At 34.2% G+C, this 14,934-nt stretch overlaps 7 protein-coding genes and 3 pseudogenes across 10 annotated transcripts, besides 2 other annotated features; 9 read left to right on the top strand and 1 right to left on the bottom strand.

The window, feature by feature from the left end:
• Positions 1-769: 769 nt before the first annotated feature.
• Positions 770-865: a terminal%2Cinverted (terminal inverted repeat of Maverick-3 transposon ID:TVAGG3_0179270).
• Positions 770-14,934: part of a mobile genetic element that runs on past the window's edge.
• On the top strand, positions 2,250-3,067 carry TVAGG3_0179410 (annotated as a pseudogene). The gene has a single exon. A coding segment is annotated over exon 1 (818 nt).
• Positions 4,696-5,332, top strand: TVAGG3_0179400 (phage tail repeat-like family; the record flags this gene model as incomplete). Its single annotated transcript, XM_051225576.1, has 1 exon — positions 4,696-5,332. A coding segment is annotated over one exon (637 nt), but the record flags the coding sequence as incomplete, so codon positions are not given.
• On the bottom strand, positions 5,991-6,509 carry TVAGG3_0179390 (uncharacterized protein; the record flags this gene model as incomplete). Its single annotated transcript, XM_051225575.1, has 1 exon — positions 5,991-6,509. The coding sequence occupies one exon, from the start codon at positions 6,507-6,509 to the stop codon at positions 5,991-5,993; it is 519 nt and encodes a 172-aa protein (XP_051110561.1).
• On the top strand, positions 7,389-7,544 carry TVAGG3_0179380 (uncharacterized protein; the record flags this gene model as incomplete). Its single annotated transcript, XM_051225574.1, has 1 exon — positions 7,389-7,544. One exon carries the CDS (start codon positions 7,389-7,391, stop codon positions 7,542-7,544), a length of 156 nt encoding a protein of 51 aa, XP_051110560.1.
• On the top strand, positions 7,564-8,148 carry TVAGG3_0179370 (phage tail repeat-like family; the record flags this gene model as incomplete). Its single annotated transcript, XM_051225573.1, has 1 exon — positions 7,564-8,148. One exon carries the CDS (start codon positions 7,564-7,566, stop codon positions 8,146-8,148), a length of 585 nt encoding a protein of 194 aa, XP_051110559.1.
• On the top strand, positions 8,196-9,631 carry TVAGG3_0179360 (annotated as a pseudogene). Its single transcript has one exon. A coding segment is annotated over exon 1 (1,436 nt).
• Positions 10,667-11,251, top strand: TVAGG3_0179350 (uncharacterized protein; the record flags this gene model as incomplete). The annotated part of the gene is made up of 1 exon (XM_051225572.1): positions 10,667-11,251. The coding sequence occupies one exon, from the start codon at positions 10,667-10,669 to the stop codon at positions 11,249-11,251; it is 585 nt and encodes a 194-aa protein (XP_051110558.1).
• TVAGG3_0179340 (organellar and viral DNA polymerase type B) lies at positions 11,983-12,429 on the top strand (the record flags this gene model as incomplete). Its single annotated transcript, XM_051225571.1, has 1 exon — positions 11,983-12,429. A coding segment is annotated over one exon (447 nt), but the record flags the coding sequence as incomplete, so codon positions are not given.
• TVAGG3_0179330 (organellar and viral DNA polymerase type B) lies at positions 12,873-13,487 on the top strand (the record flags this gene model as incomplete). The annotated part of the gene is made up of 1 exon (XM_051225570.1): positions 12,873-13,487. One exon carries the CDS (start codon positions 12,873-12,875, stop codon positions 13,485-13,487), a length of 615 nt encoding a protein of 204 aa, XP_051110556.1.
• TVAGG3_0179320 lies at positions 13,576-14,413 on the top strand (annotated as a pseudogene). Its single transcript has one exon. A coding segment is annotated over exon 1 (838 nt).

Genomic DNA, 14,934 nt, shown 5'->3' with positions numbered 1-14,934 from the left:
AAAATAAATTAAATTAAATTTAAAAAAAAAAGTAATTGCTACTAAGCTTTTCTATTTATTAGATCAAGTGTTTTAACTTAAATGCCATAAATTTCAATTCTCTACATTAATATAAACACTTTTTAAGAGACTCAGAAAAATTGAGATGAAAATGAGATTTATCGTTTTCGCCTCAGTTTCAAGATAAAAATCCAACATAAAATTAAAATTAATATTTATTATTAAAAGAAGTTAATAAAATAAATTTATATTGAACGTCGGATTTAACTTCAAAATTTAAGATTTTGAAATTTAATTCTAGCTTCAAACAGAAATTTAAGCATAACTAGAAGCAACTACATATTGCATGTTCTGCTTATTCGGGCTCACATGTTTGATAATTTACCCTCACTCTCAGTTTAGGTACTATTATCATTAGAAATGTAAACTATTCAAAAATTGATAGTTTCCTCTTTTGATTTTCACAGTTTATGTAGAAATGTCAAATAAATTTATATTCATGTGATATGTAATCATACTAAAGCTTCATGGTGGAAGATTTCTTATGGTCAAACTTTGTCTTCATAAAAATTTTACATTTTATTCAGAATATTGATGAATATATGAAACACTCAGGTATAAATATAGATGGTTATATGAAATTTATATGTCAGATTGTGAACATAGTTAAATTTCCCATCTCATTTTCATTTTGATATTTTTTTTCATATATTAAATAGACATCAATATAACTCAAAAAAAAAAAAAAAAAAAAAAAAAAAAAAAAAAAAAAAAAAAAAAAAAAAAAAAAAAAAAAAAAGGTAGTGGGGCTTCCAGGCACTTCGTGCCCTCTAGCCCCGAAGATGTTTAGTATAAATGAAGTCTTGACAAAACATTTACGAAGAAATCTCAACAAAGTCTTTACGAAGAAATCTCAACAAAGTCTTTACGAAGAAATCTCAACAAAGTCTTTACGAAGAAGTCTTGACAAAGTCTTTACGAAGAAGTCTTAACAAAACATTTACGAAGAAGTCTTAACAAAACATTTACGAAGAAGTCTTGACAAAGTCTTTACGAAGAAGTCTTGACAAAGTCTTTATGAAGAAATCTTGACAAAGTCTTTATGAAGAAGTCTTGACAAAATATTTACGAAGAAGTCTTGACAAAGTCTTTATGAAGAAATCTTGACAAAGTCTTTACGAAGAAATCTCAACAAAGTCTTTACGAAGAAATCTTAACAAAACATAGACAAGAAAGTTCATGAGTGTAAATGACCCAAAAATATACTACTAGGGTAGAAGGGTATATCTACCCCGTTTTCTACCCTCTTTTCTACCCTCTTGAATTTTCATGAATTTTACACCAAAAATATACTACTAGGGTCATTTACGAAGAAATCTCAACAAAGTCTTTACGAAGAAATCTTAACAAAACATAGACAAGAAAGTTCATGAGTGTAAATGACCCAAAAATATATTTTAGGGTAGAAGGGTATATCTACCCCGTTTTCTACCCTCTTTTCTACCCTCTTGAATTTTCATGAATTTTACACCAAAAATATATTTTAGGGTAGAAGGGTATATCTACCCCGTTTTCTACCCTCATTTCTACCCTCTTGAATTTTCATGAATTTTACACCAAAAATATACTACTAGGGTCATTTATGAAGAAATCTCAACAAAGTCTTTACGAAGAAATCTTAACAAAACATAGACAAGAAAGTTCATGAGAAATTAGATGAAGAAGTCTTAACAAAGTCTTTACGAAGAAATTCATGAAAATTCAAGAGGGTAGAAAAGAGGGTAGAAAACGGGGTAGATATACCCTTCTACCCTAAAATATATTTTTGGGTCATTTACGAAGAAATCTCAACAAAGTCTTTACGAAGAAATCTTGACAAAACATAGACAAGAAAGTTCATGAGAAATTAGATGAAGAAGTCTCAACAAAGTCTTTACGAAGAAGTCTCAACAAAGTCTTTACGAAGAAGTCTTAACAAAGTCTTTACGAAGAAGTCTTAACAAAGTCTTTACGAAGAAATTCATGAAAATTCAAGAGGGTAGAAAAGAGGGTAGAAAACGGGGTAGATATACCCTTCTACCCTAAAATATATTTTTGGGTCATTTACACTCATTTACGAAGAAATCTCAACAAAGTCTTTACGAAGAAGTCACAATAAAACATCTGTCAAAAACCTTAACCGAGTAGTTTTCATGTTTGTCACTTTTCTGTCACTTTTCAGGAAAAAACATTTTTATTATATATATAAAATGAATTTTACAAAACCACCGTTACCCTTCTTTGGAAATAAGAGTAGATGTAAAGATATTCTATTGAGAGAACTTAAGAAACTACCGAATGGTCTAACATTTGTAGATTTGTTCGGTGGAAGTTTCTATATATCCCATCTGTGCCATACCGTATTCCCAGACTCAAAGATTATATGCAATGACTTCGACAACTATATGAACCGTCTCAAACATATACCAGACACAAACAAAATATTGAAAGAGTTAAAAGAAAAGATACCTATAGGTAAGATGGAACGTATACCATTAGATAAGAAAAATACTGTCAGAGAGGTTTTGAAAAAGGCAGAGTATATTGACTGGGATAGTATATCTGCTAGACTATTATATAGTGGTGCTATAAGAGTTCATGACATTGAAACACTTATGTCAAAAGTTTTATATCTTAACTATACAAATGTTTTCAAAGAGAACATAGAAAAATATATTGAGGGTATAGAGTTTGTGAGATGTCATTGGACAGAGTTGTATGAAAAATATAAAGACAAGGAAAATGTTTTCTTTATAGTGGACCCGCCGTTCTATAACACATGGGATTTTCAATACCAAGTAGACTGGACTTTGAGAGACTCTTTAGAAACTTTAGACGTTTTACATAACCATCCATGCTTTTACTTTACATCCGATAAAAGTGGTTTGGAAAGTGTCATGAGATGGTTAGAGGACATACATGACTATGAGTTTAGATACGATAAGATAGAATATGAGAGAGGTCTATAAACTGGAGAAAGTGTCATAACAAAGAAATTTTACTAGTAAGTAAATGTGGTTTGAAATAGGACTACTTGTTTTAGGTTTTTTCCATTGTGTCATTTACTTATTTGACGTGGCAGAAAGATATAGAGAATATGAAGATGAACCAATGCCTGCAAATGTTCAGCATATGTACTCGTAAGAGATATTTTTATCTAATATTAAATGGACGCACAGAACTTAGCGAATGCACAGCAACCTGGAACCAAACCCAGAGAATATTTCCAAATGAAGTTAGAATACAAACTGCAATGGCAAACTATGGTCAAGTGCCAACAGATGTACAAATGCAAACTGCCATGTCAAATGACGCTGCGTTAGGTTTGCCACCATGGTATGCAATATGAGATGGAAAGAGTTTTATACAAACCCTGAGGTGGGATATAAACAACTTTATGCAGATGACGCGAACACAGGAGTTGACCCAGAGTATGTTTTCTACCAGAGGAGAAACAGAATGTATGAGCTCCAGTTAAAGAATGCTATGGAACTCAACAGGAAACGTAAGAGACTAGGCGGACATTAGATTTTTACATATAGTAAAATGGGTTTCTTTGGAAGAATAGGAAACTTCTTTCGAAATGTTGGAAGAGGTATATGGAATGGAAAAAAAACCGTAGAAGAGGAATTTGGAACGGAGTCAAAAATATTGGTAAAAGAGTAGGTCAGTTTGTTGGTATTATACCTAAAGACCCTGAACCAGAAGAGCAAGCTCCTGTTATACAACAGCCTGAACCTGCACCACAGTCTAGTTGGCAACCAAATCCAAACCTCAACCGTATTAAAAAATTATATTTTTACCGTTCGATAGTAGTTGTATATGAAACTAAGTTCTAAGTAAAACGCATGGTATAATGGAATTATTCTTTTTCTTCCATCTGTAGTAAACCATACTTGAAAGTCTGAAATACTTCCACTCGGCGGTTCATATAACTTTGTAGGTTTTCGTAAAAGTCATTTGCCAAGCATAAGAAAGAGTTTTTGGGCGCCAGAAAATGAAGCATGAACAATAATAGCAGCTGGGTCGAAAACATCTTTAAATAAATATGGTTATCATCTTTGCATATCGACTGTAAATATTTGCTAAAGGAAGTTCGACTTTCTGATTTAAACATTCTTTGCAAATAATACCATGACATTGCAGTGAATTCTGTATATATTTGTTCGTCTTTCTTTGGATTGTCTTCGTAGATTTGAAATGACACTTGTGGAATTTTGTTTGTCATATACAATTCTCACATAAAGTGTGCTCTCGGTATTTGCATATTCATCAGCATATTTTAATCATGAATTTATTATCTTCTATATTTTTTAACGCAGTCTGTAGAGAAGATGAAAGGTCAACTTGTATTAGCTCAATTTCTTCCCACATTTTTCGTTTCCCTTCAGATATATAATCTATATGAAACCTTACAATAAATGGAAAACTTTTATCTTCTACAGACACAAACTTCATTCTACGAAAGCCAATAGCTTTTGTGACAGATGGGTCTCTTAGCCATCTTAATGGGTAGTCAAAACGATAGCCTTCATGCTTTACGGTCTCTGTCTCAAACTTTTGACCGACATTCGTAAAAAGTTCATCTAATGGTTTAGTTGTAGCAACTCTTGAATTTTCTTTTTCTATTGAAAGCATATTTTATCTAGAATAAAAATGTCGAAAGAAACAGCGTCTATGAGAGAAATACAACACAACCGACAACTCATTGTACAAGCTCTAAATAAGAACACAACAAACTTTTCAAACTATTCTAAGATATCTGAGTCATTGAAAGAAGGAAACTTAAAACTGACATTAAACCCAATGACAGACGAGTTTCTATTTCAAGACAGTAAGAACCATACTGTTTGTATAAATCCAACAAAAAGAACTTTAAACGAGAAACCTATAGATGAACTTCTTTTGAAGGCAGATATTGACAACAAAGCTGACAAAGAGTATGTTGACGATGAGTTAGCACGTGTGGCTAGTGCGTTAGTGAAGAAGGCAGATAAGGAATATGTGAATGAAAAAGATGAAAAAATTATAGAAAGGGTTGAATGGTACCATGAACGGACAACAAAGATTTTAAAAGGTAAAGCCGATACAGGGTGGGTTTCAGGATGTTTAGACCTTAAAGCGGATAAGAACCATACACATACCATTGCAAATATTACAAACTTACAAGAAACCTTAAACAGGAAAAGTGACGTTGGACATACACATACCATTGCAAATATTACAAACTTACAAGAAACCTTAAACAGGAAAAGTGACGTTGGACATACACATAGCTTCTTCGCAACTGTTGGTATAGAAAATATTGAAGGAACGGTTGAAGAAACTGGTGGGGATGCAATATATTGTAAACCTCCTAACTTTCCACAAGGTTTAACATCGGATGACGACATAACAACGATGAGATACATTAGATGTAGAGATGTTTATGTCATGGAGGATGAAAATAAAGTTAAATTCACTGCTCAAGATTTATATGACAAGAAAGCAGACAAAACAGAGCTTCAAACATTAAAGACAGAAATACTTCAAACCATTTACCCAGTTGGTTCTATTTATACGTCAATGAACTCTACCAGACCAGAAGTAGTACTTGGTTTTGGAACTTGGACTCAAATACTCGAAAGTTTTTTGTATTGTGCACACACTCCAAAGAAAACAGGTGGAAGTAAAACGATATCTGTCGACAACTTGCCACCACATAGTCATTCTGGTACAACAAACTTTTCTGGCGACCATAGCCACTCATTAAGAGACCACCCATTATACAACTCAGAGTATGAAGCTGGCTATGACGTTTTATCTCCAGATTATAACCATTCAGCAAAAAAGACTTTTCGACAAACTGAACCAGGAGGAAACCACCAACATACTTTTACAACAACATCTACAGGACTAGGTAAAAAATACATGCCACCTTACATGACAGTTTGTGCATGGTATAGAATTGCTTAGTCGTCATTTTCAACTTCTTTAGCATATTCGTCAGGAGTTGTCTTATATTTGTTAGGAACTGTCTTTGAAAGTATACCACCTTGAACTTTGACAAGTTTGAAACGAGGTCTGACAATAGTAGTTTTATCTTCTGCTTGCAGTGTGTACATTTTGCCATGTTTGCCTAAAACTTCATAATATTCTCTTGTATACTTTCTTCTATTTTTACGAACACGAATGCGAGTACCTGTCGAGTTCCCATTGTTGTCATAGTCAATAGTATTTTCATATGGGTCGCGTTTAGGTATTTCTATTTTTACTTTGTCACCTTTCTTAAGTTTGAAGCCTGGCATTCTTTCTTGTTTGTCTCTTTTGACTAAACTATTAAATATATAGTCTTTCTCTAAGTCAGGGTTGTTTTTCATTTCTTCAGGGGAATGGTTTCCCAAACCTTTTTGTTTACGGCTATTGTAAATATTTAAAACTTGTCTCATCTTTGCCATGGAGAAGTGTCTGTACTTGTCGTCATATGACATTTCATCTACCTCACCACCTTGTGGTTGGTTTAAGTCTCTTAAGATTTTTATACAACTGTCAATGACACCAAGAGCAGAATGGTTTTGGTCGACAATGAAATATTGGTTTACATTTTTTGAACGCAGATAGTTTTTAATATCGTCTGATTTGAAAGAACTTTCACAGTCAGATGTCAGTTTTGTTGGATGGTATTTGTCAACGAATATTGTCAAAGCAGTTTTCACATCTAAAATATTTTTGGACTGCAATGGTATGGCTTCACAGTATCTTGTGTTTTGACCGACAAATATTAGCCAGTATGGTGGTCCATCTTCTCTATACCTCGGAATGTTTTCCAAGATATCCATAAACCAAGCATTTGGTGTTGAACTAAAGATTTTTATCATGAGTGCTTTCTTTGTCGCTTTAGAAACATAGGGGTCCTTGTTTGGATTCGTCATTTTTTAACCCATAAGAAATGGGTTTATTTGGCGCATTAGCAGGAGTTGCATCCAGATTTTTGCCCGCAGTGGGAACAATAGCTAGAGGTGCATTTGGAATTGGAAGGAAGATTTTGAGTACATTAGGTATACTGAAAGAGAAAGCACAACCTATTATACAAACTGTACAGAAAGGTTGGGAGGTAGCACGAGATGCAACAAATCTTATTCCAAATCCTGAAACAAGAGGAAAAGTTCAAGGATGGATGGACAATGTAGGAAGACAAGCAGGAAACTACTATAACAAAGCAAATGACTACTATAACCAAGCAGGGCACTATATGGACCAAGGTGAAAGATTCTTTAACAGAGGATATAACCATGCACAACAATGGGTAAACAACAACCAACCGCAACCACCTCAAACGTGGGGAATGTAAATTTTTTTACTGAGATGAAATGAACAATACAGCATTGAGACAAATGGGTTCAAGATGGATTTGTCGACTTCCAGCAGTTACACAACCACGTGTTTGTCAAGTTCTTCCTATACCTCAGGAAGTTTTAGACCGACTTAAAAAACCTAAACAACCAGTTGAAAACAAACCAAACTAAAATTTTTTACTGAGATGAAATGACCGAAGAAGTTGAAACCGTAGATTTGACACCACAAACAAAAAGTTCAGAACCATTGTCAAAACCTGTCAAAGAACTTACAGATGAAGAGAAAAATTCAATAATAGAAAGTGCCAGGTCTGGAAATACAAACCCTAACTATAAAGTCACTTTTCATAGAAATGGAACGGCTAGTATCTCAAAAAAGAAACAGACTCTCACAAATAAAATATTGAAGTCTGAAGGAGCTTTCGAGACAACAGATGGAAAAGTTTACTTCACTGACCAACAGTTCATTATAGAACATCTCATTGACTTAGAGTCGAAATATTCTAAACTTTACAACAAACACAAAAAGTTGAAAGGAAAACAAAAACAAATGGCATATGATATTTATGAAGATGTTGACGACACAACTGTTCCTGCAGGTGAAGTAAAGTCAGAGGAACCGAAAAGTGACGAAAAACCGATAGAAGAAGAGAAACCAAAAACTGAAGATAAACCAAAACCAAAGGTTAGTTTCCAAACTAAACCAAGTCAACCTTCATTAGCTGGTATGGGTTGGCGTCAAAGACTTATGGCAGCAGGCGGTTATGTAAAGTAAAGAAAAAAAAACATTTTTTTATTTTTATAAAAATGCCCCCGTATAGAATGGATAGAAGGTCTGCTAGAATAAAAGCAGAGTTAGAAAGATATGGTTGGAAAGTTTCAAAGAAGTTTAAATATAGGAAGGGAAGACCCATAAAAGTCTATGACAAACTGGCTGGTCTGACCTATGAAATGGACTTGGAAACAGCACGTGCAAATTATCCAAACAGACTAGAGAGGTTAGAAGAAGAACGTCTTATGGACATGCCTTTCGATGTTAGTGAACCTCAAGTTGAAGGACACGACGGCTTTGCCAGATTCTACTGGAAACATGACGAACAATTGCATCCTTTGAGAAGGAAAAAAGGGAAGGGTGAAGACAAACATGCTCCCATGGAAAGAACAAGATATGCATATGAGAAGTATCGTGAAGTTAGAAGTCAAATTACATCTGGTCGAACCTTTACAGTAAACTTTGACGAAGGAAAGAACAAAGAAGGCTTCATGGGAGTACTTGCTGCCATACAAGACGGAAATAAGAAAGGATACAATCTCAGATTGACCATAACAGATTTGGATGGTCACATTTACTATGCACATGGCAATGTCACAACAGCTGCAATGCTTCTTGACGCTTTCAAGACTACAAAGAGAGAACAAATGGTTGACTCCGACTCAGACATTTTGAATGCAATTGAAGGAATTGCAAGTGTAAAATTTGAATGGTACCAACCTAACCCTCAAGCAGTCAGACAACATGCTGGATACTTCCCGTTCATAAATAAGTCTGACATTGACTTGACAAGGTATGGAATTTACAATTCAATTGAAACAATTGTCAATGAACCTTGTATTCTTACATGTCTCAGGAACTCTGGTCTTGTTACAGAAGAGAAGATGAAGTATCTTGAGTCATGTGTGAAGACAAGGTACATTCTCAGAGGTCAATTGTCAAAAATTGCACCGTTGGCAAATGTCAATATCCGAGTCAACATTCCGACTGAGAAAGGTTCTTCACATGACGACTATGTTGTTGACAAAGACTTACCATGGTTGAAGATTGTAATTTCCACAACCACTTCATGTTGAACGAAAGTCTTACAAACCCATTGTTCGGAAAAGGCAAATGCAACATTGTCAGAGCTGTTAACATTCTTTTCGAGAAAGGTTTGTTGGAACCAATTCCAGATGACAAGCTGACAGAAACTTTTGTACCAAAAGATGAAACAAACTTTTCATTGTTGGTAAGACCAAAAGTTGTTCCAGACAAAGTTATAGCACAAAAGAAGTACACTGTTCCAAAAGGAGTTGGATTGTTCGGATACCAACCTGAACCAGAAGAACTTCCAATGAGGTTGCAAGAACTTCAAGATGCTATAAACAAACTTCCATTGAGACATCCAATTGACGTCAAATTGTATTGGAGAGCATCGGAGTTAGGTCAGAAGGTTTTATATGAAACAGGTTGCTTCGACGATGTTTATGAGATAGCAGGCGAAGTTTCTCAGAAGATAAGAGACTCACTTGAATTTCCACGAACTGGACCCATTGGTTGCGACAAGTTCGACTCAAACGAAAAGATATACTATGTCGACCTTAACGCCGCATACATGAGGTTCGTCCAATATATCCCGACTGGAATTCCAAACGAAGATGGTGAGTTCCCAGGAAGGAACTATACAGTTGGAAAAGTCATACAACAACTCTATGATATTAGGAAAGCTTCAAACCCCAAACTTGCAATGACAATCAAATTGCTTATGAATTCGACATGGGGGTATTCCATTAAAAAACCTCAAGAGATGAAGAGTAAACATTATGAGAAGGTCGACAACTTTGTTGAAAGGTTCTCCCCTTTTGTTTTGAAATACGAATTTACTCAAGGTCAAGGTGGCTTAGTAACCACAGTAAAACCTATTGTCGAACATTGGTCTTATCCTCAGTTCGCAAAAGCAGTCCTTGACAACTACAACAAATTCTTCTCCGAGGTCAAATCGAAAGTTGTGGTATACTACGAGAACATCGATGCACTCATGACGAACGAAGAAGGGTATAACAAACTCATTGAAATGGGAATGGTCGGTGAGAAAATGGGCTGTTTTAAGCTAGACAAGGTATTTTCCGAAGTTCATGTTCTCTCCAAGCGTAAGTACTGGGGTGTACTTGAAGACGGGACAGAAATAAAACATTGCATGAAATAAAACATTGCATACCATTTTAAAACATTTTTTAAAACAGTATATTTTTACATATATTAAATGTTTCAGGTTGAAAAACAAAGAACAAAAGTAGCAGATACAAAACCGTTAGACTATATCTTCACAAATGCCGGTAGGACTATATCAGATGAAGAAATTTCATCCCGTACTTACAGGTTTGACTATCCAATTCGTTGGCTTCAAAGTCCTTCAGATGCAAAGGCAATAGGATTTAGAAGAGTTTTGTTTTCAAATAGAACGAACGCTTTTATGTTCGCAGTATATTTTCACGGGCAGTATAGAGGTGATGATGGTCTAATAGACAAATTTGATGAAATGAGAATCTTTACAATTCGTTCAGACGAAAACCTTGAGAAGACTCTAAATGACTTTCAAACTCAAATAAACAAATACTACTGGGAATTTCAAGAAAAATACGATTCTTTACTAAATGGAACATACTATCTGAAACTAGAATATGACAAGATGAACTCCACAGTTTCATTTCAAAGGATTGAAAATAACCCTCCAAGAGATACACAGTTTTTATTTTGGGAAGTAGACAAACGTTCTTGGGCACAATTTCTTCGGTTACTAAACCAGAACGAACCATTACCACCTGACGGTCCGTTTAAATTTATACGCCCACCAACAGATTTGACAGTTTATAGAAACGTGTTTGACCCTCAAAATGTCATGTGTCATGCAAGTTTCAGTTCAAGCAACAACAGTTTTCTGTGTATCGGTAAGGACTTTTATGACTTTGCTTCTAAATTCTACGAACCACCTAGTAACAGTTTCTCTGACTTTCAAGTTTGGTTCACAACAAACGGTGTGCAGCATATTATTCCATTATACTATGACTTTTATCTCGAATTGTCTTTCATATACAACTACGGAAAAGTGCTGAAAAAGTATTGAAAAATATATTTTAGGGTAGAAGGGTATATCTACCCCGTTTTCTACCCTCTTTTCTACCCTCTTTTCTACCCTCGTAGAAAACACACAAAACTCTTGAATTTTGTATAAAAAAAGCAACCCGCCGTTTTCCGCGGGTTGGTATATTCTTCACAAAATGCTTGTTTTGAGGTCGAGCCATTTTTGGCTCCACCGTATTTTTAAACCAAACTCGTTCATTTTGTGCTGAAATAAAATAAAGGTAGTCCCACCAAAAAATATTTTTTTATTTTTATTGTAAGAACATGTCAGCAACAACAGCACCAAACTCGTTAGTCATGAACCCAACTTCTATGTTAGTAGAGATGAAAAGCTTCATTCCTTCTTCATATACTTTCGAAACAGAAATCCAGAAGATAAAGCAAGAACTTCTCCAAGGAGATTTAGACTGTAGTGCGAAAGATGAAACAAATGAACAGTATCTTTATGAAATGCAGGATATTATTGACCATCTACCTAAACTTCCTGAAATCCAACAACAAAAACTCACTATTCCAGAATTCGATGAAATAGAAGTCAAAGCAACTGACTCAGTAGAAATAAAGAAGTTCATACGAAAGGTAAACTATGAGTTTCTTGGATTTCATTACAACCACAAAGACTGCGATATGGTATATTTCATTGACATATATAAATCTGAAGAATTTAAGACCTACGACAACTTTGTTTCGTTAGTTGCTGAGTGTGTCTTGCAGATAAGAGATAAAGATAGAAGAGGTAAGGTATGGAACCAACAGATAAAACCAGCAGCCTTTGAGTTAAAGAAGACCATCTACGCCTTACTTGTTTTAGCAGGACAAATTTCAGAATATAACGCAAAAATGAACTCACAATGTTCAAAATGTAAAGCAGCAACAAGGAAATATAACTACTCCGTCAAAGAGATAGAAAGAATGAGAAAAGACCATACTGACTTAAAGAAAGAAGTAGAGAAACCAGCAGAAGATAAAATGGACATGTTGACATTTCTGAACAAAAACTATCCAACTGCTAACGATTTCCTTCTTTCAGATGTCAAGAAGAAATATAAAGAAACCTTCGGCATAGTTAAAATTTTTGATATCCTTCGTGAAGAAATAGAAGCTACAAAACTGTTTAAAGTCATGAACCATCACAACATATACCATGTAAAACGCTTGTAAATAGTTATGGTAGAAATGAGGGTAGAAAACGGGGTAGATATACCCTTCTACCCTAAAATATATTTTTATTGAATTCTGTATAAAATTCTGAGTAAAATGACATATGGAACACATACTTTTTCAGTAAGGACATATGGGGTAGAAATGAGGGTAGAAAACGGGGTAGATATACCCTTCTACCCTAAAATATATTTTTATTGAATTCAGCAACAAATTTCATGAATTTCCTCATATGTTTGCTACCCTCGGAAAACCGAGGATAGAGATTCCATTCGAAAATCGTAAAAAATTGCGACCCGCGGAAAACCGAGGAACGCCTAAAACACATGAAAATCGTAAAAAAATGACCAAATTTCATGATATAACTGTATCTTTTATACAAAATAAAATTAAAGTTAGTTTTTTTAAAATATTTTTTTTTATTTTGTATGTAAGAACAGGAAATGACAAACACTGAGTTTGAAACAGTTAAAAAGATAGACAATAACACCAAAGTGGTTAGAATAGGGGATTTAAACGTAAGATACTCAAAGAAATACAACAAATATTCTTTGTCAGACATTTTAACACTATCTGAAAAGAAAACATCCCACGACTGGGTTAGAAATGCTTCTACTCAGAAAATTTTGACAAGAAATCCTGAGCTTATGATATCGGTAAGATTCTATGGAACAAGAACATATCTCATCGACAAAAGTCTTATACCAGTAGTTTTGTTCTGGTTAGACCCAGTTGTTGGATATAATTTCATAACATATGGTTCATTCGATACGGAACGTTGCAGTGAAGGCTTACTTTACATCGTTCAGAAACCGAAAGACTTCAATACAAAGAGATATAAGATAGGAAGAACATTTAATATAACTAAAAGATATGACTCTACAGTCAATAGAGTTAAGGTTGTGTTTGTTAACGATATGAGAGCTGCAGAAACAGAACTGCTTGAAAAGTTTGAGAAAATGTATGGTGCTCCCACGAAAGGTAAAGAAACGTTTGAAGTAGATGAGATAGATAGTGCTATAAAATTATTTGACGAAGTTGCTGAAAAATACATGTAAAGCGTTTATTTTTGGTCTTTTATACAAGATAGAAAATAACGCTAATTTTATTTTTTTTTATTTTTTTATTTTGTATGTAAGAACAGAAATGTCAACAACAGAGAACACAACAACTGCTATCGTTCATGAAGCTATAAATGAAGAATATGAGTACATACAGTATAACAAACAGTTACGTCTCATTCGTTCGGTCAAAGATGACATGTACCAAATGCAAAGTATTTTGACAGCATGTTTTGCTCCAGATACTAAGCTTCCTAAAGACTGGTTTAGGAACCAAAGCACTATTGAACTATTAAATGAAGCACAGCGAGACATACTTTTTTCTGAAAATCGTGAAGAACAGCGAGTGGGAGAAAAACCCCAGTCGCCAAAACTCTATGAAAATCGTGAAAAATTGCCAAACGGTTTGAGAGGATATTATGTACATAGACTTCTTGTAAATAATGTGGCACAATGGGCTTCAGCTCGCTATTCATGGTATATTTGTAAACTTCTTGACGAACTTCACAGACAAGAACGCGAAGAGCTAGAGAACAAGCTTGAAGCAAAAGACAAAAATACAGAAAAGAATACCACGTTCGGTACCAAAAGGAAAGGAAAAGAACTATAAGTATATGATTTACACTGAAGAGATGGAAAATGAAGAAGACAGAGATATGGTTATGTTGCATTTAGTCAGAAGAAACAACAAAAGCTTTTACGACCTTGCTAAGATTTACAAATCTGACAGAAATTGGTTCTATCGCGAAAACTTACCGATTTCAATGACCCCAAATGAAGATGTGAAACAAATAGTTCAAGATACTTTACCTCAAACACACTATGATATTAAAGGTTGTACAATTCTTACCTTCAAAGAAGATTTGCCATTGTTAAAGGAAAAAATAACAGAGTATTTTGACAACTTCAAACAAGCAGAGTAAATTTCAATCTTTATTTTTCAAGCTTGCCTTTTACATTCTGCCTGAGGAAGTCTTTAACAAGCTCGTTAATTTCAATTAGATAAATTGCTTCGTCTAAGGGGTCAAGCTCCATACTGAGTCAGTACAATATTGTACTTTTTCAAGACAATGTTGTATAAATTCAGTACAATATTGTACTTTTTCAAGACAATGTTGTATAAATTCAGTACAATATTGTACTTTTTCAGAACAATGTTGTATAAATTCAGTACAATGTCTCTCAAATTTGAGTACAGCTGTACTTTTTCAGAACAATGTCTCTCAAATTTGAGTACAGCTGTACTTTTTCAGAACAAGTCTTGAACTTTTTCAGAACAATGTTGTACTTTTTCAGAACAATGTTGTACTTTTTCAAGACAATGTTGTACTTTTTCAAGACAATATTGTACTTTTTCAAGACAATATTGTACTTTTTCAAGACAATATTGTACTTATTCAAGACAATATTGTACTTATTCAGTACAATATTATATTGTTTCAGA

The sequence above is a fragment of the Trichomonas vaginalis genome, chromosome IV, assembly GCF_026262505.1.
Source record: "Trichomonas vaginalis G3 chromosome IV, whole genome shotgun sequence".
Lineage (NCBI taxonomy): Eukaryota > Parabasalia > Trichomonadida > Trichomonadidae > Trichomonas > Trichomonas vaginalis.
The sequence above is the reverse complement of the archived record's forward strand: the minus strand, read 5'-3'. Positions and strand labels throughout refer to the sequence as shown.